The 21,791-nt window shown below is 41.7% G+C and overlaps 1 protein-coding gene across 17 annotated transcripts in view; it reads left to right on the forward strand.

Moving 5' to 3' along the window:
• The window catches only part of CADPS (calcium dependent secretion activator), a 465,131-nt gene extending 444,091 nt beyond the window's left edge, over positions 1 to 21,040 (forward strand). For 10 of the 17 annotated variants that reach the window (XM_038565968.1, XM_038565963.1, XM_038565964.1 and 7 more), the window contains 2 exons: positions 16,239 to 16,343; positions 19,813 to 21,040. In XM_038565968.1, the coding sequence (XP_038421896.1) occupies positions 16,239 to 16,343; positions 19,813 to 19,992 (285 nt within the window). In that variant the 3' untranslated portion in view covers positions 19,993 to 21,040. The remainder of the gene's footprint in view (positions 1 to 16,238; positions 16,344 to 19,812) is intronic. The other 7 variants (XM_038565965.1, XM_038565967.1, XM_038565955.1 and 4 more) reach the window with 1 other exon arrangement.
• The last annotated feature ends 751 nt before the right edge of the window (positions 21,041 to 21,791 follow it).

The following is a 21,791-nucleotide window of genomic DNA, read 5'->3' on the forward strand; positions in this document are numbered from 1 at the left end:
GAACTTCAACTTTGACTCACAAAACTCTCATGATTCATGACTCTAGAAAGTTTAATATGTGCAAATTATGAAATTGCCCCTAATGTGATTAACCAGCCCTGTTTTAAAATGACAAAGTTGGCACTCCACTTTATCTTTCCGTTCTGTACATGAGTTACAATCCTTATTTTAGAGTATGATTTCTATAATCATTTCTATATGGTATGCAAATTTCTTATTCGGTTGCTTACGTCAATCTGCTTGCAAATTAATGCATTTAACTCTAAATGCACTTCCCGTACCTAAGAAGCAATCAAGGAGTGGGCAGATGCTGTTCGTGAATAATCTGAATTCAGTTCATAGGATGAATCCCTCTCCTACTTCTAAAGTCCTCGTATACGTATCAGAGAATAGTTTTCAGATAAATTATTCACAATTCTCACATGGATAATGGGGGGTGGGATGTGCCACCAAAACCAGAATTTCGTTTTTGACATAATTGAGCTTTAAGGGATTGAGATGACTTTGGAAGTGTGAATTTGGATTATAACTATACATTTTCTCAAAACAGTCGGTTCCTTTGAGAGGACAGAAGCTAAAGGCATGGGGGTCCATTTTCTCAGTGCGCGGAGAGGCCCAGGAATAAATCGTCAACATATCCACAGAAAAATAGGCCCCAGAACAAGGTATTGTTAACCGTGGTCAGTTTGTTAATGCCCAAACTGCACACCTGCCCTGGGCGGCCCAGGTGGCAAACTGGTTAGGAGCCTGTTGGGGCTGAATCACATTCGGCTCATTATTGACATCTCTTCGAGAAAGAAAGAGTCCAGGTACATAAGACAGCTGTTCCTTTTCTCTTGAATATCGCAGTTTTCCAGTCCTCTTGCTCAAAGTTAGGGCATCAGACTTTGGTAGTTGCTGAAAACTTGTCTAGGAACAGAAGTCGGAAACTCGAGTTTGTCCCGGTTTGCTGTGATGCGTCCCGCTGATCAACCAGGAGGTACTGCAACAGCTGCTGCCTGGCCCATGTTCCATCTTTCATGCGGGGTTTGACCACTAGTGACATTTTTACTCAGCTACTAAGAGGACCAGCAGTTTGAGAAGTCATGTTGCATACAGGCAAGCACAGATCTAATTTTGATACTTAAATTGGATTCTCTCTTGCAGGGCAGCAGGGCTTTGGAGGCTAATCAAAAGAGGGGGAAAGGGTATATTTTGCATGAGGGTGCCTGCAGTTCAAAGGCGGGAGAATTTTGCAGGCAGGTATGCCTCACTCCTCAGCTTGCTTTATATTAAATAGGCCATGGAGCTATAGAAAATATTATTTACTTAGGGAGATGGGAGATCTCTGGAGAGTCAGAAGCAGGAGAAATATAATGAAAATTAATAGCCAAGGTATTACTTATGGCTTATTACATTTCCTTTTCTCTCTTTTTCATAGAGAATGAATTCATACAAATCCATGCTATAGAAATGTAAAATGGAATTTAAAAAGTAACTATTTCTTGAGGCTGTTAAGAGAATTAAGTGCATTTAATTCATTTTTTAAAAAGATTTTATTTATTTATTCATGAGAGACACGGGGTGGGGTGGGGAGAGAGAGAGAGAGAGAGAGAGAGAGAGGGGAGAGGACAGAGACACAGGCAGAGGGAGAAGCAGGCTCCATGCAGGGAGCCTGACATGGGACTCGATCCCCGGGTCTCCAGGATCACACCCTGGGCCGAAGGCAGGGTCTTAACTGCTGAGCCACCCAGGGATCCCGCAAGTGAGTTTAATTCATATAAACTACTTAGAACAGTGCCTGGCATGTACGTGCTCAGTAGACATTTCCTATTATTAATTTTTTAATAGCAATGTCATTACAGAGCATCTTTCCAAAGTGGGTTCAATAGAACATAAGTAATCTGAAAGATATTAGTAGGTGGGTGATAGAAAGTGGTTTTTTAGTCAAATATGTTTGGAAAATAGGAACCAGAGTTAATGCGTTTCTTTTCTTTACTGCAGGACTTATCTGAGCGCTTAGTTTGTTATGTAACCCCGTGACTTGGAATCGCCAACAGCATTTAGACAGAGGATAGAGCATGTGTGTATGTATTCGCAGACACAGTCACAGGCCAGTGAAAAATGCAACCCTGGAAACACTTATGCCAGTATCACTTGTATTTCCTTTTGAAATTTTGCAGTTAACTCCCTCTAGATAGTCTTTTTTGTCTAGAGTTAGCTCCACTGGTTATGATAAAATGGCAAACGTTCCCCAGTGAGAGTCTCTAGTTCTCCTCCTCCCAAACTTCGGAGCTGATAGTTAGAGGCCCAAGTGGGGCACACGACTTTCTCTGCAGCTGGGAGGCCGCCGGCCTTTGGTGCACACGTGTTCTTTTCTTTTGACTGGGCATTGTTCTGTGTCTTCATAATGTTTTTGAACGCATCCCACAGCCTCAAACCCATAAACTTCAGAATCTCCTTGGATTCAGAAGGTGAAAGGCCCTTACTCAAAATTTCAAAACAAGTTCTTGTCCTGGACAAAGAGAGGAGTGGCCTCTATCTGGAGCTTTCCAGTCCAAGTATGTGTCACCGTTGAAATAAATAAAAAGATAGAGACTCTCTGGATTGGTCGAGCTGGGCTGGGAGCCCTGCGATAAGAGGTCACTGGTGTGAGTTACTATGGTAATTGAGCACGATCAGGAACACTTTTGCTCTCATGAGCATTAAAGCACATAATAATAGGCAAACAACAGTGGTTAAAGCAAGCAGGTAGGATTACTATGTTCTTTTGTCAGAAGTATATAATGTCTTGTAGTCAGTTTTAAAGACTTCTCAACCCCCAAATCCACCCCACCATCACCTGCTGAGTAATTTTGTATGCTTAATCTCCTGCCCTCAACGCGAAGATCTCTGCTAATTTGAGGCAAATGGGTATTTCTGACATTAAATAGGGCAGCAAGGAAGCTCTGACCTAGAAAACCCGCATTCTGAAGCGGCGAGAAAAATATTCTTTCAACAATTTTTGTTAAGACTCTTTTGAATGAAGGGGGGGGTTGTGTGGAAAACCGCTTTCACTGCAACGGGAGGTTGCAACCTCCCAAGGAAGGGGGTTTTTTTGGTTGTTGGGTTTTTTTTTTTTTTTTTTCAGAACAAGAAAAAAAGAAAGAAAAAAGAAAGAAAGAGAAACTTGCAGAGCATCCCCGCTCTCAACTTCCCCCATAAAACTTGTCACTTCGCATTGCCATCCGCTACCGCAACAATAATCACTCTGTGCCTATTGCTAATTGCAAGCACAGCTGAGGCCCAGCGGGGGGCCCTTGCACAGTCTCAGGCCTTTATACGAGGCTCAATCTGTTGTATGGCACTTGTTCACACACAAAAAAACTACCAGCAAAGGCAGAAAGAGGCAGAGTCACAGGTTCCTTGTAATCCCTCCGCCTCCCCGCTGACAGCCCAGCCCTAGAAGCATTCCTGGTTTTGTCCTCCTCTTTACAAAATCTGGAGTGACCTTAAGCTACTAGCATGTCAGCTTTTGAATGTCGAGTTGCCGGCTTCTTCAGGTGCATTAAGGAGCGGGGGGGCTACATCTGGCTTCTGCGTGTCTGTTTGCAGCACCCCTGGGGCGAGCTGTGGCTTCCTGTAACATGTAAAATATGAGTGTGAACTCAGGGTTCATGGCAAGGAACAGGAGGTCATGCCTCATTCAGTTCTAAGGAAAGAAACTGGGAGTTTGCAGATGTTTTTCTGTATGTGTAATGACACCACCCCCCTCCCCAGCCACCGAGCAACCGAGCGCCGTTTTTTGATAAAATGTGCCACAATCAGTGTGCTACTTGCAGATTTATTCATATCAATTTTTGCAATTTATATATTCAGAGACAAGATTGCTATTTCGGCAACTTTATGTTGGATGCCGTACGTTTGCGTCTAGAGAACGAGGGAGAGAAGTATGGGGCGGGGAGGGTGGGCACAGAAAGAAAAGAAATTAAGTCTGTTCCTCGGGCCACCAGCTGGGGCGTTGTCAAGGAGACAAAGCATCGGACAGGAGGGTCTGTGTCCCCCTTTTGCCCAGCGGTCACTTCCTGCCCAGGCCTGGAGGTGGGAAATCTATTGCTTCTGGCCCAGAAGAAGGTCCATGAATGTTGCTGTGAGGACAGAAGGAGAGTTGAAGCTGGCAGAGAAAATCCCTTCAGTAGACAAGGCTCAGGCCACCTGAAGAAAGGCCCTCCATCCTCCCTCCAGGTTCAAGACCAGGTAGGCCCAAGGACACCCATGGCCTGGGCCTCCATCTGGGCTTGGCAGCGGGCGTCTCGCCCCTCCGGTCCACCTTGCCACCCTCCTGTGCAGGTCCCACTTACAGAAATTTCTGTTCCCAGCCCAAAGCCTCAAACTGTATTTTCACCAATGAAAGACATTGGTGGAGCAAACCTAGAGATTAATCCTCCTTAGCCTGGGGAATAAACGCTCCTCAGTGGGGCAGGGTTAATTGCCGAGCTTGGTGCAAAGATCATTTTGAGGCATTTAAGAAATACATGATTTTTATTAGTACAACTGTTCCATGCAGGAGTTATTTCTCAGCAAAGGGCAAAAGCTTTGCCTGCCTTGCATTATTAGCCTAATTCTACTTAATTGTTTCCTAAAATAAGGGCTTCCCAAACACACATTCCAAACCTTAATAAGTCTGTTGTGCTGGGAGTGATTCTGGATGGGGCAGCTGCTGCCCTTTTGGGCAGAGGAACTCGGATCTCAGGGCTGAATGCTGCTTGATCAAACCTGTACTTGGAAAATCAGGGGTGGGGAGGTGTGTCAGGGGCGGGGGAGTCTCTGTGAAAACCTAGGAGGTGACGTGTCACGCAGTGTGAAAAATGCATCTTTTTTTGTTGTTTGGACCCAAGCCTCTCTGAGGATTCTTAGTTCTCGTCTCTGGGCTTCATTTAATTCTATTTCACAGATTTAGAAATGTTGGCCCCGTGGCATGTTTTAAATAAACCAAATAAATGACTGAGCAAATGCTACCAGATTTGTTCTTTGTTCTTCGCCGTCTCAAAACTCGGCCTTGAGAAATTGTCTCAGTCCTGGTATTAAGCGAAATGCCCATGTTCTTCTCACAAAGAATTTTTTGGCTTTTTGTCAAACATGGTTGGGTGTTCGGATTAGAATCTTTATATTGTTACAAATCTAAGCTTTCTTAAGGAAAGTTTCCTTTTCAGTATAGGAAGTGGTTTTTTTTTTCATTTCCCATGTTTTTGTTTTCATTGTGGCAAAATAATCATAATATAAAATTTGCCATGTTAACCATTTCAACGTGTACAATTAAGTCACGTTAGGTACATTCACACTGTTGGTGCGGCCAGTATCCACAACTCTTTTCCCTCTTGCAAAATGGAAACTCTGTACCAATTAAACAATAACTCCCCACTTCCTTCTCCCTAGCCTCTGGCAACCAACATTCTGTTTTCTGTTTCTATGAATTTGACTATTCTAGATCTCTCATTTAAATGGAATCATACAGTATTGGTCCTTCGGCCCTTGCCTTATTTTACTTAGCATCGTGGCCTCAAGACTCCTCCATGTTGTAGCATATGACAGTATTTCCTGTTTTTTTGAGGCTGAATAATATTCCACAGTGGTTATGTATCACTTTCTGTTTATCCATTCCTCTGTCAGAGGACCCTTGTATTGCTTTCATCTTTTGTCTTAGAATTATTATGAAAAAAAAGAATTATTATGAATAATGCTAATATGAAGATGGGTGTGCAAATATCTCTTCGAGATCTTGCTTTCAACCTTTTGGTGTCTATACTAAAAAGTAGACTTGCTAGATCTTTTCATAATAGCACTTCCTAAAGGTTGTGGAACTAGTAGAATAGTGGTATGTGCAGTTGAGTTGAGCTAGTACTCACAATTGAAAATTCACATTAGTGCCTCTGCTTTCCCATCACATATATGCCTTCCTAGCATTAGGTAAATATCTGTGTGTTGATCTTTGGCTTTAGTTTTCTCATTCAGGGAGGGTAAACTATTTCCAACAATATCTTACAAGTATTAGGAAAGAAAACCGTTCAGAGACCATCACATGGCAACCACCTGCCATACTGAGACATGGGATTGGGCAGGATTCGCAGTCCCATTCTTTCAAAAGCAACAAACTCATTTCCAGTCTGGCTTTGGCAAGCTTGGATAATTTACAGAGATTGCCAACAAGTTAATCAAACCATTTTTTAAAAAAGAATGTCTTCCAGAGGGAGACCCCTGTATAGTCCGTGTAAGCTTGTCTTTGAATTAAACTCTCCTGCTTGATTAGCTTTCAGAAAGGATCCTTCAGGACTCTAACTTTCCTTGAATTTTCTCCTCTGCAAGTAATAGTGACAGACCTGACTTGGGTAAGAAGGAGGCAATGCATTAAGTCAGGATCCAAGTATGGATTTATCATTTTGAACGTTGAAATGTCAGTGCTAAAGACACTTGTTGTCGGATATTTCTGTACATTTCAGGACTAGAGTTCAAATCTGGTCTTAATTAGATAACTGCTTATTTTATTTTAAATATTTTATTTATTTATTCATGAGAGACACACAGAGAGAGAGGCAGAGACACAGGCAGAGGGAGAAGCAGACTGCCTGCGGGGAGCCCGATGTGGGACTTGATCCATAGACTCTGGGATCATGCCCCGAGCCAAAGGCAGATGCTCAATGGCTGAGCCACCCAGGTGTCCCAATAACTGCTTATTTTAATAAAAGAAGTGTAAGTTAGACCCTTTCAGAGGAAGCTAAAATAATATTGCTCCCAAATGCTAAATTCTATCCATGTTCTTGTAGTAGAATCAACAGTCTCAAGCAGCAACAACTTAAGTTAAAAAAATCATTTCATTTATGCTATGTCTTCCTTATGGGAAGCCACTAAAAGCAAAAGAGTAGGGGAATGCTCTCAGCACCAGGTTGTAGGTGAATATGGTTGCTGGCCCCTCTTGATGTCCCCATGAGGGGACATCTGACAGCATCAGATTTTCAGGGGTGGAATCTGGAGTTTAGGACTTCGAAGAGCGATAGCACTAAGATGGCTTGGCAAAGACCTCAATAAAATGGGTGCTTTAGGCGTCTAAAGAATTGCATGGTTTAAAAAAGAAAAAAGTAAAAACAACCTCCACTACAAAGGACTTTGGAGACAACTTGGAAGTTCATTCTAATTACCTGTATCCTCTGATTTGGGCGTCTGTGTATCTCTTGGTGTCTTTGTGCTTTTAGCTGAGCGTCCTGAAGCCGTTGACTGGGAAGTACCCATTTCTAGGGACAGTTGTTTGGGGAACCAAAGCCTGAATTATAGTAACACTGGAGGAAAGCACAAGATTGCATCTTTCAACCGAGTGCCCACTTTTAAAAGCACTCAAATGATCTGCCCTTTTCAGAAAGTGTTGCTTCAGCCCTTGGGGAACTTTGACAAATCCTGAAATTTGCATGCGGCTGTTTACTGCTTTGCCCATTTGGCATAGATGGATTGAACATGCCAAGGTTTCTTTGTCAGACCCTCTCTGAATCTGGAATAGAACACTGAATACAACCAGATCCCTGGCAATCCTTAGACCTGAAAGACCCATAGGGCTGTGGAATTGTGGCTTCGGCTAACGAAACTATGGGTACTTTGGTAGAAGTGTAAAGAAACCCTGGGTGATGCTTTTCACATGCTCTTAAATTACCCATATTGTAAGGAAGAAACATGCATTGAAAGCTTCAAATGTAAAAGATTTCATTACGGTATTTCAATACAGCAATTTAAATAGGTTGTGGGGGTCCCCCCCAACTAATAATAACCCACTTTTGTCACAAAAAGCAAACTGAAGAACTTAGTCATATGAGTGTGGTCAAAGTATTATCTTCCTCTTTGACTCCTTGCCAACAAACAAAATGCCCTGCCCTTCATTAGACACTCTAGGCAAGGTGCGGAGGCAATTTTTCTGATGCATGGCTGTGTTGTGTTGGAGAAAGGGTGCTTTCCAAAGAAACAATTACCATCCTCCAGCATTCACTGTGTTTTTTAATCCAGAAGTACAGGTTGGTGACCATGAGATTATACATTGCCTGTTTGCACAGACATTTTTAGAAGAATGGAAGCTTTCTCAAAAAGCTTTGTGCAACCCTCAAAAGCTTGCACTTAGAGAGATAGGATTCCCTATCTGTGACTCAGGGCAGGATAGCATGGCTAGGGTATTAACAGCCAACATGTAGTATGTGCACTCCACACATATTAACTTGTTTAATCCTCACAACAACCCTAAGTAGTTTTTATGATCATCCCCGTTTAGCAGACTGAGGAAACTGAGGCTCAGAGAGGTTAAAGGACTTACCAAGATTCAAACATAGGAGAGACCCGGGTCACCTCCATTCTCTTAGCCAGTAGGCTGCCCTGCCTCTTGGCCTCTTCAGCTCTGCCAGACACTTTCTCTGAGTCTCAGTTTCCTCACCTGTGAAGTGAGACTACAGATGCTACCAGAGACGCAGCTCTTAAGAATTTAGCCATGAGCCACCCAGGCATTCAGTGCTGTCTCTGCCTGGCATATAGGCCTGACCATGCCGTTTTCAAAGGAAATACATATTTAGAAATGAACTAACAATAGAACTCAGATCCTTGTGGATTTCAGCTATCATTTATGCCTAGGATATATTGGACTCAGTCACAAATTTTTAATCCAAGAAAGTGTGTGAAGTTGGTGTCTGGTGGTTATTGGCCTTCAGGCCGAATGCCATACTTTCAAAAAGAGCTCATTTTCACAATATTGGGCTAAATATTACCCTCAATTATAGGCATGGGACAGCATATCTTGTTTGAGGTGTGTGTGTATGTGTAGATATAGATGTTTTGCTTAAAGTGAGACATCACAGTATGCATGTTCTACTTCAATAAAACTCTTTTTAAAGAGAGGAGCAACAGAGAATTGGGTTTTGCACTAGACTATTTTCATTGGATTTGTTACTCTACCCCTAATTGTTTCTTTTATAGTGCTTTCTGATGGCATCTTCTTTAATTTCACATGAAACCCAATTTCTCCAAGGTCCTACTATTTTACTGTCCCCATCCATGGAAAAATGTAAAGCTTATTATATACAATTTTTCAGAACTGAAATTTTCATCAGTGTTAAAACTTTTGTATCTCTAAAGCTCTCAGGAAAATTCAATCCATTGTGATAAAGGCAACTTTTCTAGTTGGATTTCTCCTTGAAAACTCAACCTGCCTCTAGTAAGAACATTCTACCAGTAGCATTTGCTGAGTTACCAACCTAAAAGCAAATAAGAAGAGATCGATCGGGTAGGACTTCTTTTTTTTTTTTTTTTTTAAGATTTTATTTATGTATTCATGAGAGACACAGAGAGAGAGGCAGAGACACAGGCAGAGGAAGAAACAGTCTCCATACAGGGAGCCTGATGTGGGACTTTATCCTGGGTCTCCAGGATCATGCCCTGGGCTGAAGGCGGCGCTAAACCACTGAGCCACCAGAGCTGCCCTCAGGTAGGACTTCAAAGAAGAAAAAATACATTGATTCTAGCTAAGAAATGGCATGCCCTCATTCCCATCCAGTTTTTTCTAATCATTTCCATTAAGAGTCAGCAATGATTGTCTCCCATCCATTAGTTCTTTAAGGCTGTTGAATGGCTTTCCCACATCTACTTAGCAACTTTCTAAGCTCATAAAAAGTAGAATCTTTTCAACCCCAAGCCAAGCTCAGGTTCTGCGGGAAACAGGTTCAACAACATTATCCTACTCAACCATTTCTCCTTTGAGAAATTTAGAGCTGAATGACTTGGCTAAGGTGCCGCCTAGAACTGGAGTTGTCTCTTTGTAAACGGGCTGTTACTTTTTAAAATTATTTCATTGAATGGGACAACTCATACAGATGTAGTGGTAACCAACTTGAAGCCTCACACACCACTTACTAGTTGAATGACCCCAGGCTACTTATTTAATTTACCTATACCCTTTTTCCTCATCTACAAAATGAGGCTGTTAATAGTGTCAGCCTCCTAGGAACCCAACTCAATGATTGAATTATAAAATGCCTGCAAAATACTGTGCATAGTACTTGAAACTTATAAGGGCTAGGAGTTCAATGAGTCACTAACTATAGGTTTCCCCTGCTATCCGAAAATAGAGTGTTCTTATGAAACACTTCCTAAGCCAGATTGGTATAAAATGAAGCAGCAATTATCGTTAATTTACATGGAAAAAGTTTTGAGCTTCCCCAGACTCCCGGAATAACCTCTCTTACACTTTTCTGATACCTTAGGATACATCTGGCTAATAGATGCGCAGAATAGGGATAAAGCACAGATGCTCAGAGATATAGGTCAAAGCTCTGGTAGCCTGAGGCTGAGATGCTGGGTATAGTTGCCAGGGAAGGAGTTTGGTGGGGCCACTCTCGCCGCTCAGGGTGTATACTCTCTCTCTCTAACGACTTGCTGCAGCTACACCATTCTTGCTTTTTACCTTTTTTTCTTAAAGCAAAAATCCTCTTCCAATTTCTTACAGTTAGCAAAAACGGGTACTAATGTAGGTCTTGCGCAAAAGTGAAATGGCACAAGGTGAACGTTAGAAAAGTGGGGGTACCTGTATTTTCATTAATTGTGACTGTGTGTGTTGCAAATCCGGTACCCAACAGTGCTTCGCCTGAAACCGTGGACTCTGATGCCTTATACATGGTCATATCTAACGGGGTTGCTCGAGTCAAGGACATACCATACTCTCGTGACCAGTGAGAACAGAAGCACACGAATCTTCTCTGTTCAGCCTCTATTCCTTGTTGCCACTTACTGAGTGATATGTGGTTTGCTCCAAAGACAAATGAATCATTAACCGTAAGGTCTCTTTAGGACATCAAATTAACATCAAGATAGGGAATGCCAGTTTCAAAGGAAATACATATTTAGAGATGAACTAACAATAGAACTCAGATCCTTATCCATGCAGGAATTTAGACTCGTCTAGGTGGCCCTGATGGCAGAAGACTGTAAAGGCAGCAGCAATCCTGTGGTAACCGTCTTGTTTGCTGATTAGAGATTATCCAAATCCAAGTGGAAGTCCAGTTCCTGTGAACCCTCCATTGTCCAGTAACATGCGAAGTATTCATTTTCTCTCTCAATCCTGCAGCACTCCCAGGTGATAAAGTTTCCAGGGGAACAGGGAGCCCATGGGCAGGGACTAAGGAGAAGTGAATGAGTCACTTCTCATTTGTAAAACTTAAGTGGGGGGGGGAGACAAAAAATATAGTAATCAAGTCCAATAATCTTTTAATACATCTTAAAAAGTCAAAATGAAGGCAAACAATCCAAGTTGAACAAAATATCAGAATATTAATTAAAGACAAGGTCGGATCCTGCATTTGCAAGATCCTGCCTCACTAGCTTCACCCTAATCCTGGCTATCGTGAACCCCAATATTATAGAAGAGACATACATAAGCATTTCTTTGCATGAAGTCAGTGTGTTTACAGGGCACCATGTGTTACCTGAGTATATCTGCATATTAATTGTCTAAGCTCCTACTAGAAATGAATCACGAAAATTCCTTTGTATTGTATATTGAAAGGATATCTTTATGTTTCTGAGAGTAATAATAGTAGTTGCTAAATTTTATTGATTTTTTTTAAAAGATTTTTATTTATTTGAGAGAGAGAATGCAAGTGCACAAATACGAGCAGGGTGGGCTGAGGGAGAGGGAGAGAGACATGTAGACTCCATGCTGAGAGCCACTCAGCTTGATCTCAGGACCCTGAAATCATCACCAGAGCCTAAACTGAGAATCGGGCGCTTAACTAGCTATGCCACCGAGGGGCCCCATTGCTAAGTTTTATTGAGCGCTTAGTATGTGACAGTAACTCTGCTAGGTACTTTACATAATTATCTTTTTAATGCTCACAGTAATCCTATGAAGTAGGTACTGGTGTTAACCCCAAGAGGAGACTGAGGGTCAGAGAGTTAAGTAGCTTGTTTGAAGGTTATCTAGCTAATAAGTAGCCAACCCAAGCTGAAGCTGTAACTTAACCACACAAAGTTTGAAAAATCACTCATTATTCATCTGAATCCTTTTAATCTACTATTAAATCTAGGTCAATATAGTCTAAAATGTGCTTTATGTAACCAGGATGGTTGGGCAGCGATCTACCACAAGACGTTTTACAATGGAGTTGCTAAGAGTTCATCTGTGTCCTATAAGGCTCATGCATACCATTCCAGAGGTATTCCAACATGAGCAATTTTCTCCACCACCACATGGCTTTCTGTGGTCACTTGCTTGGCTTTCTCCCATGTTTTGTAGCATTTCTTAATGCGAGAAAGAGAGAGAGAAAAGCATAGGGAGATGGTGGTGATGGTGATGAAGATGTTAGTGGTGATGGTGGCATGGTGGTGCGGTAATGGTGGTGGTGGTAGTGGCAGCAACTAACATTTATCGAGGCCTTATTATGTGTCCAGTACGGTGCTGAGAACCTTGCTAGCAAAGCTTCCTCTCGTCATCAAAAAGCCTCTGAGAAGGGCTGATTAATCCCCTTCTTCTGATCAGGAAACTGCATCTTTGAGAAGCTTAATAATTTGCCAAAGATCACAAAGCCAGGGAAAAGGCAGGTGAGGCCTGTGTTCTCAAGGACTACCCTGTAGAAAGGAAGAAAGACTAAATGGCAGAGTTCTCAGATGAGTCTTCTAACTCCTCCTCAGTAGAACTTTCAGATCTGGTTGCAACTGTTGGAGAAATCCCCAACTTTCCAAGGGACTTCCTTTGGATGGGCACCCTTTTGGGTTCCAGTTCCAAAACACTCACAGAATTATCCTCAGAGAATATTTTGAATGGGCCCAGGTACTGGGGATTTTATTTCTCTAGTGTTTCTTTAGGATTAAAATAACCTTACTTAGTAAGTTTCTAATACGTGATCTAAGGGCAGGCTAGCGAAGGAGTCATGATTATACTTAAATACTCAGTCCATGCTGTCAGCTCACAATTTTAATCCTAGGATTTAGGGTGCATTTTACCAAAATTTTGGTGTTTCAGCGTTAGGATATCTCTGGACCAGGCATATCTGAACCTAAGACGAAACAAAATGGGGAAGCCTTAAATTGTTTTATTTCCTCTTTTGAAGAATCCTAACTAATCTGCTTTGCATCAATGTCAAATAGAGCAAATCTGAATAAAAAGCACTGAGAACAAGCAGGAACAACCCAGATATCCAGCAATGTGCTGCTAAGTGTTTAACCACTGGCTTTCTGAGAGGGAGAATGCCCTGGTTTGTGGCATTTGCCAAAGTCCATGGTGAAAATGAAACTAAGGCCTATTGCTAGCCGTCAGTGTGACCCCCTGGGTATGGAGTTGGAAAGAGGGGCACAAACTCGTCACTTCTGACCAGCACACTACTGTGTCCCCCGCCCCAGGGAGGAGTAATTCCGTGATCAGCTATTTCAGCTCAGTGCCTAATCCTGAAGAGCTGCCACTTCTGGGCTTGCTAGCTATGTGCCCTTGGGCAAGTCACTTCACCTCTCTGTTTCCTCCTCTACAAAGGATAACATGGAAGATCTTTTTCACCTCTAACATTTTAAAGTTCTAGAAGGCAGTGACTCTTGCTTCCTCCGACATCCAAATGCCTTTAAGCGCCTTTCTGGAAAACCAAGTTAGCGCTGTGCTGCATCCAAGCGCTGTGTGCCTCCAATTTCAACTACTGAGCATAAGGTTTGGAAAGGAGTGACTTACTCCCTTTTGCCTCTTTAAATGCGTAGCCAATGGGGCATCATACATTTTTTACACTTCTTTTGCTAGATGTGAGATCCAGGAGGAAAGGCATGGATGTTCCAGGGCTTTCTTGTTCTCCTGGGGTGGGAATCTGCAAGCGTGATACACTGATCCATTGCTATACGCATTTCCTACCTCCCTACCCTTTCAGCAGCAGGGAAAGAGAATTAATAATATTCTACCTTTTTATTTTTGTTTTTATTTTTTTACTCTCCGAAAGCCATTTACAAGAATGGGAATTACTTACACAAAGTGTGTGTGTGGGGGGGTCGTTATTTTTTTTTTTTCCCCCTGAAAGGTGGCACGTCTCTCAGCAAAGAGAAAAAGGCATGTTGCACAAGGCTTGCTGGCAGTGATATAAGCCAGCGCCGGTTTGCCTGTTGTCACAGCCAAAGCAAAATGCCACCTCTGCCTAGAAGCCAGAGTGCCACATTCCTCTTTTGTGTCCCTGAGATGCACCCGTCATGTGGCCCTGGGTTGGTAGCTTTGGTCAGGAGGTCCCCAGGCTCTTTGATGGTCATCTTCCAACCCCAGGAGGTGGGGTAGGAGGGAGACCAATGCTTGTGACTCTCAAAATGTATTTCTTGCATGTTAGAGAAAGCCAACAAACAGAATTTGAGGGCTGGGCTGAACACAAGAAAGCCCCCAGTTGCTGAGAGAAAGGTAGGGCTGCAGTAACACCCGTGACCATTGGTATTTCTGTCCCTAGACCCCTTCTTAACAAACCCAGTTGAAGTGACAGCAAAAGCTCCAGAATCCCAAGGCAGGAGGTGCCAAAAACACTCCCCAATAATCACTCCCCCACCCCCCAAAAAAGTTTCAGTAAAATGTTCTCACTCCTAGAGGGGAAAACCTGTCCATGCCTGAAGCAGCTTGACCCGAGCAAACCCCCTCCTACATGGAGTGAACTGTGAATCTCAAGGAGAAAAATCCCCACCCCCCACCCCGCCTGCTCCCTGGGGAGGGACAGAAGGTTCCTAAAACTGACAGTTTCGCCTCCATGATCTTTAAAAGAGCAGAAGTTGGCTGTGAGGCTGCAATGCCGCCTTGATTGGGGTAGTGTGGTCTCTGTTTGCGGCTGGGCTCCAAGGAGAGCCACAATTGGCTCTGATGAGGAAGGAGCCTAGAAATGAAAGATTGCAAAGAGGGCTTCTGAACGCCATGGCTGAGACTGTGTCGTTTCTTACAAGGTGAAACTTGGCAGTTCTACCTTGCAAGTAAAAACCCAAATTAATTTTTTTTAAAGAAATTAAGTCAGAAACAAGGCTTCAGAAAAACTGTGAGTGTTAGGCATAAACTGATTTTGGATGATCTTTAGGTGAGAAAGGGTGGAGTTACCATCAGAAACATGTTTTTATTTATGCTTTTCAAATCCCCACTGGTGTGCAATGTGTGTGCGTGTGCGTGTGTGCGCGCACGTGCGTGTGTGTGTGTTGGTTAGAATGAGAGTATGCATCGTCTCAGTTCTCTAGCCACTCTTTTTTCTTACATCTTTTCTGTGCACAGTTCATATAGATGCCCTATAAATAAATATATAGGTCCATCCACACCTTTTCATTTTATTTGTAAATTGTTTGGTATAAGCGGCAATGCGTAATGAAACCTGGTGAAGTTTAAAAGATTAGATTTTTTTTCATACTGACACTTCATAACACTGTTCATATGTCTCCGAGTGAGATTTATGAATATATGAGCAGTACTGCAAAATTATACCGCACCAGAGACTTCCTGCACCACAGGGGTGGCAGTCTAAAGTGACACAGCTTCAAGCATTTTTCACAGACAAGAAGCAAAATTTAACCCCCTTAAGGGGAAGTATGATTTCAACAGCTTGAAATGAGCTCATTTGTAGATGTTTTTTTTTCTCTCATCTTCCATAATTTTTTGGTGTTAAGATTAAAACAGATTGCACAGCCAACGTAAGGGCATATAAGCTGCCCAGAGTATTATTTGGCCCTTAAAGAGAAACCTTCTTCATTGTCTCTATCCCAATGCCCCATTAGGGTAAATGAAGGTAAACTTCACCCTCAATTCAATAAGGCTCTCAGCCTGATTCCCAGAATTGTCCTAAGCCGACAGGGTCTGGATTTTTCAAAAGGTAAGTAGCAAGTGACATCAATTTGTTCAGTGGAGAAACCCGCATCTCCCTGGGCATCCGAAACAGTGGCATCAAGAAATAAACAGTGACTTGAACGAATCTCAACTGAGTAAATTAACCAACAAAAAGGAGAATCAGAAGAGCAAAAACGGTCTATATGCATTGATCGTGTATGAGATGTCGATAGCGGAAGAGTTCTGTCCTAGATTCAAAGTCCAAACCCATCTCTTTTTAGGCTGAGCTGGTGCCTTGTGATTTTGTGTCAGTTAATGTTCACGATGTCTACGCTTTCAGATTCTCTTTAACCATTTAGTTTCTCCTCAGAACAGAGCAGGTGCTCAAACATGGCCTATTCCCTCTCTACTCTGTAAATGCTTCGCGATGTGTTGGCTGGAGAACTTTTGTCTCTTTTTTCAGCAATGGTACAACAGCTCCATGAACGTGATCTGCACCTGGCTGACGGACCGGATGGACTTACAGCTTCACATTTATCAGTTGAAAACACTAATTAGGATGGTAAAGGTAAAAGAAAAAATAATTATTCTTCTTTGCAAATAGCTCACTGAAATACATTTTATTGTCAAGCTGCAGAACTTCCTTAACATAAAGAATATTGGTTTACAGAATAAAACAAGATGATTTCTAAAACAGCATCCCATGCAAGAAAAGCCTCTGAAATCACTTCGGGATGCATGGTTAATTTATTACTCAGACATCCAAGGAAAAATTAACAAAAAGGAATTTGATATTTTATTCAGGCCAGAAAAATACTTTATGTGTCTGTCATGCAAAAAATACCGCAGAGGCCATCGTGCCCTGTGCATTAGACTTTTTAAAAAGCTGGTTTGGGTTCCATTATGCTAATCACATCAATTACCAATTTCATTTATGGTTTAATTAAATAAAATTTCGCCACAATTAATGTAATAGAAATATTTACCTCCAGCTATTTCTAAATATGTCCTGTGATCATTATCAGGATGCAAATCAATATTGTTCTCATAGTTAATTGAAGTAGTTTCTCTTACAATGCGTGTATACAATCAAATGGGAAGGATCACAAAGGTGAGATAACATACCCTGAAAGTAGCTTTTTTCCCTGTTCTTGTGTGTGTGCCTTGGACTAATGATAATTATTTCAGCGTGAAATCTCAGTGGTTTACATGAAATAATAAGATCACAGAAGGGGGTAAATACGTTTTTGATCATTTCAGTTTCCATTTGATGCTTCACCATAGAGGGTTTTAAAACATTCGTGATGCAAAAATCTCATTCAAAGCAGAAAGTGTCTTTAAAAATATTTTAGTAATAAAACGTAGCTGAATTGCTATTTCTTAACAGTTTGCCAGAAGTCCTCCTCCCACCCCCCTCCTTCTCTACTCCCTATCCCCTCCGTCCCCCACCCTCGTCCCCCACCCCCACCCCATTTCTTAGTCTCTTTAGGATTAGCACCATTTCATTGAAGGTGCTCCTCTACCCCAGTGCTGACTTAAAACCAATTACCGTTCTGTTGAGTGTAATTAAAGAGAATTATTATCATCTGCATTTGATCTCACAAAGCGTCTGCCCAGGGAATGTTACAGACAGCCATGTATTGCAGCTCTTTAAAAAAGAAATGTTTGCACTCAGACCCTAGACCCAGCCGAATTTTCATATTTTTAAAATTTCAGTTCCTTAAGGCAAGCTCACTGGCCACTGCCTGACCCCTTAAATTCCATTTCCTGGCAATAAATACCTCTTTGGGGGATTTTTGTTTGTTTGTTTGATTCTTACTGGGTGGACATGCAAAGAGGACATTAATTTTAATATTTTAAAATATCTTCCCATTCCTGCTATTTCTAGATCTATGTTGGGAATATTGGAATTAGCAGTATTTCATTCAGAAAAATTTAGCAATATTTCATTAGGAAGATGACTAGAACGCAAGGGCCTGAAGTCTGAGAGGAGGTTTATTCTTAGCCTTCTGCCAAAAAAACACAGACACGAACCACAGGGAAGGGACAGAAAGGTCACTGGCCAAAGAACTCCCTTCACTTTTGCCAGAGATGGGCGCAGCATAACTAGTGTCACAACACAGAGGTATGAAAGTAGAATTCACCACCACTTCCCCAGGCATATTATCCAGAGGTCTCCTTCCCCGAGGCAAACTTCCAAAATTGGTTGGCTTTCTTTCCTGCCTCCACATCCAGTCCGTTCCTTTCTTCCTTCTTTCCTTCCTTCCTTCCTTCCTTCCTTCCTTCCTTCCTTCCTTCCTTCCTTCCTTCCTTCCTTCCTTCCTTCCTTCCTTCCTTCCTTCCTTCCTTCCTTCCTTCCTTCCTTCCTAAGTATGTATTCATTCATCCAACACTGGATAAACACTAGTTGAGCCCCTCCCTGTATGTTACAAGATGAAAATTTTTTAAATGACTAGATATATATGGTCACTGTCCACAGACATTTAGAATCAAGTTAGGGAATGCTGCTCTGGAATTTGAATAAAGGGGAGAATATTCCAATGTTTTATACCTTTCTTTTCCCCAACATATTCTGGCACCAATTATATTATCTTAATAGAAAGAGAACGACTGATTGAGAAGCCCAACAAAATTAAGTTAATCTTCTGGATATCTGGTCTACACCATGCCTAGAATTTACTTAGTCTCCTACCCTTTCTAGTCAAGATGAAGACAAGTTAGGTAGCTACCAAGCTACCTAGGAGAGCCTTGCAGTTTGATCCATTTTTAGGAGGACTGTTTAACTTAGTGCCCAAATCAGATTACTTTTACAAAGTAAAGAAGGTGCCATGATTAACCATGCTGGGACAACTGGTATAAAGTGGTAAAGGGGACACATGGTCATCCTATCCATCATCTGCTATAACTGGACTTCATTGAGCTGAACTGCGTTCACTAGTTAACTCTGTAGTCATCACAACATGTGACCCTCAAGAGGGGTTGACATTGTGATTGTTGCTACTATGATTGCATTAGGTGGACAACAAGAAATGGAAGTCCTAATGGGAATGCACTGAAGTATGTTAACATTCCTTCTTGTGCACCTTCAGCAAGTGTCCTATATCAATGGAAGAAACACACAGCAGAATCAGTAGCTGAAATGATATGCAGTGTGATGAGAAAAGTTGTTAGAGAGAGACCTTTTTCCCAAAAAATGTTAAGAAGTAGACAACAGCCAGATGCTTCTGGTCATGTTCAATTAACGCTAAGGGATTTCTAGAAAAAAAAAAAAAAAAAACAGTCCCTGGAATACCTCAGGAAATCCGAGAGAAATCGCCTGAAGGAACAAAGAAAGAATTTGTGGTACAGTAATACCAAGCCATTGTTCTTGAAAGAGAGCCAAATTTCTTCCCCGAGACCATAAAGTTGTGAAAGGAATAGATACACTTCTTTCCCAAGGAGATGAGAAATGAATTACATGCCTGTGACATATTGATGAGGCATTAGCGCTCCATCTTCCCCATAATTGTTGCTGCCCGTAAGAGGTTTCATATACTAACATACATATGTCTGTCTTGTGAATGAGACAGAGGGATATGCAATTATGAGCCTCAAAAATATTAAAGACCAGACTGCCAAGGATATCGAAAAATACCATAACTGTTGATCCATTATTTATGTGTTATGGCCCCTTACACAGTCTATCCTATTATATTATACTAACCTAAGAGAAAGAACCAGACCAAAAAAAAAAAAAAAAGGAATCAAAACAATTATGGAACATTTCCCTTTATGGAACTGAATAAACACAAGCTTATGTTCTTTGCTTTGTCTCAGCTAATACAGTTTATCCTGCCACAATTTCTCATTTTCTGTCATTCGGCGAATCTCAGTTTTCAGTACAAGTGAAATCTGAGCATGGTGGCTTCTCATTTGACAATGCATAAAGTGGGACACTTAGGTGAAGGTCAGTGTTCTCACAGCCACAGTGCCTTGTGTCCTTTCCCTCCCTTCATGGAGATGAGATCTCTCTTATCACTGATCTTTTCCCTCCTTAGAAAACCTATAGAGATTTCCGATTGCAAGGGGTCCTGGACTCCACCCTAAACAGCAAGACATACGAAACCATCCGGAACCGGCTCACTGTGGAGGAAGCCACGGCCTCAGTGAGCGAGGGTGGGGGCCTGCAGGGGATCAGCATGAAGGACAGCGATGAGGAAGACGAGGAAGACGACTAGAACTCGAAGGCCCGAGTCCTTTAGGACAAAGTCTTGTAATCAATGCATGTCCTTAGTCTGTTAGTTAACCCCATTAGGGAATTTCTGTCAACTACCATGCCCATGAGATGTTTACCAATACAGTTGCCATTTTAGCTATGTGGTACCAAGATTAGCAAATGACCTTCGACCCCACTGATTTCCTGATTCCATGTCTATATGTTTACAAGCAATATGGAGCACCATTCTTTAAATACTGTTCATGGAAAATACATAGTCCAACTGCTAGGTGTGTTCCTGTTCTCAGCAAAGTTAAATGATGCTTCATTAATGTACTGTGTATGCACTGACGGTAAATGGATGTGAGGGCGAGTATACCAAGTATTTCACTCCTTTGTTTCACATTATGTAGATGCCAGTTATTTAAATGAGTACAACGAATTAATTTACTTAAGACACATAGATCTGCTTTGTTTTTTGGAAAACAACAGGCAAGGCTCCAGCAACCAACTTTTGGTTCTTTGTGTTCCCCTGAAACTAAAAAAAATGAGCCCCTGGTTTCCTTGTTAACTCATCCTTTCATTGATCCATGTAGTTAGCCACAAAAAGGATGGCTACAGACCAATGGATTGACCCTCTCATTTGCCACGACAAGGGTGAGCCTATCATGAGTTAACACCAAGCACAGTTCGGAGCAACTGACTTCTGTCAAAGTTTATCCTATTAAACGTTATATTTTGCTTTTATGTTTCAATAACCGTGTATGTAAAAAACCTGGATATTTAAATTACAACCCTAGACTATAAATGTGTTTATAATAAGATATGGAGATTTCCTTCAGTAGATTGTAACCATAATTTAAATTATTTTGTTCCACACTGTTTTTTATATCTGTCATGTACATTGCATTTTGATCTGTAACTGCATGACCCGGGGGTCCTCTGCAGAGCTATTTCTTTCTGTGTAAAGTAGTGAATCCATCTTGCTTTTGCCTTATATAAAGCCTACAGTTATGAAAGTGTGGAAAACTGTGGCTTCTCAATAAATAACTATTCAAATGTCCTAAGAATATGCTTCCATGTCTTTTTTTCCTCTGTCTCTTTTGAAAGCCAGAACTGAAACACACACAGAGTGGGCAGAGGAGGGGCAAGAGCAGGGAAGAGGTCATTTCCTTGAAAGTGTTGGAGAGGTGTTTTTTTAGTTTTGGGGGTTTTTCTTTTAAAGATTTTGTTTATTTATTCATGAGAGACACAAAGAGAAAGGCAGAGACATAGGCAGAGGGAGAAGCAGGCTCCATGCAGGGAGCCTGATGCGAGACTCGATCCCAGGACCCCAGTGATCACAACCTGAGCCAAAGGCAGATGCTCAACCACTGAGCTACCCAGGCGTCCCAAGAGGGGTGGTTTTCAAATGTATGTCTCCCCAAGAGACAGCCGAAAGTCCTGCTAATTCAGACTCTGCTAATTCAGAACTGTGGGCATTTGGACATGTTAGGCAGATTATGCTTGCATTATAGGATAAATAAGGGTCTGCTAAGCAAGAGAGTAGTGTAAACGAGAGAAATGTTTCTCCTGTATGAAAAGAAGGCCAACAAACTGTTTTTAAGCACTACTTTAACAGCAGTGTTTGCATTCAAACAAAGCGTGTGCCAATTATATATGATTCTTATATATTTGTTAAAGCATAAGATTCTCTAAGATATGGAGTACTCTTCTTGCTCCCCAGTTCTTGTCCACAAAATAATCACCCAGGTGTGAAAGAAATCAAACACTTTGCAGCCTTATCTGTTTTACTTGCGTCTGTCAGTAAACCAAGCTGAC

The sequence above is a fragment of the Canis lupus genome, chromosome 20 (assembly GCF_011100685.1).
Source record: "Canis lupus familiaris isolate Mischka breed German Shepherd chromosome 20, alternate assembly UU_Cfam_GSD_1.0, whole genome shotgun sequence".
Taxonomy (NCBI): domain Eukaryota; kingdom Metazoa; phylum Chordata; class Mammalia; order Carnivora; family Canidae; genus Canis; species Canis lupus.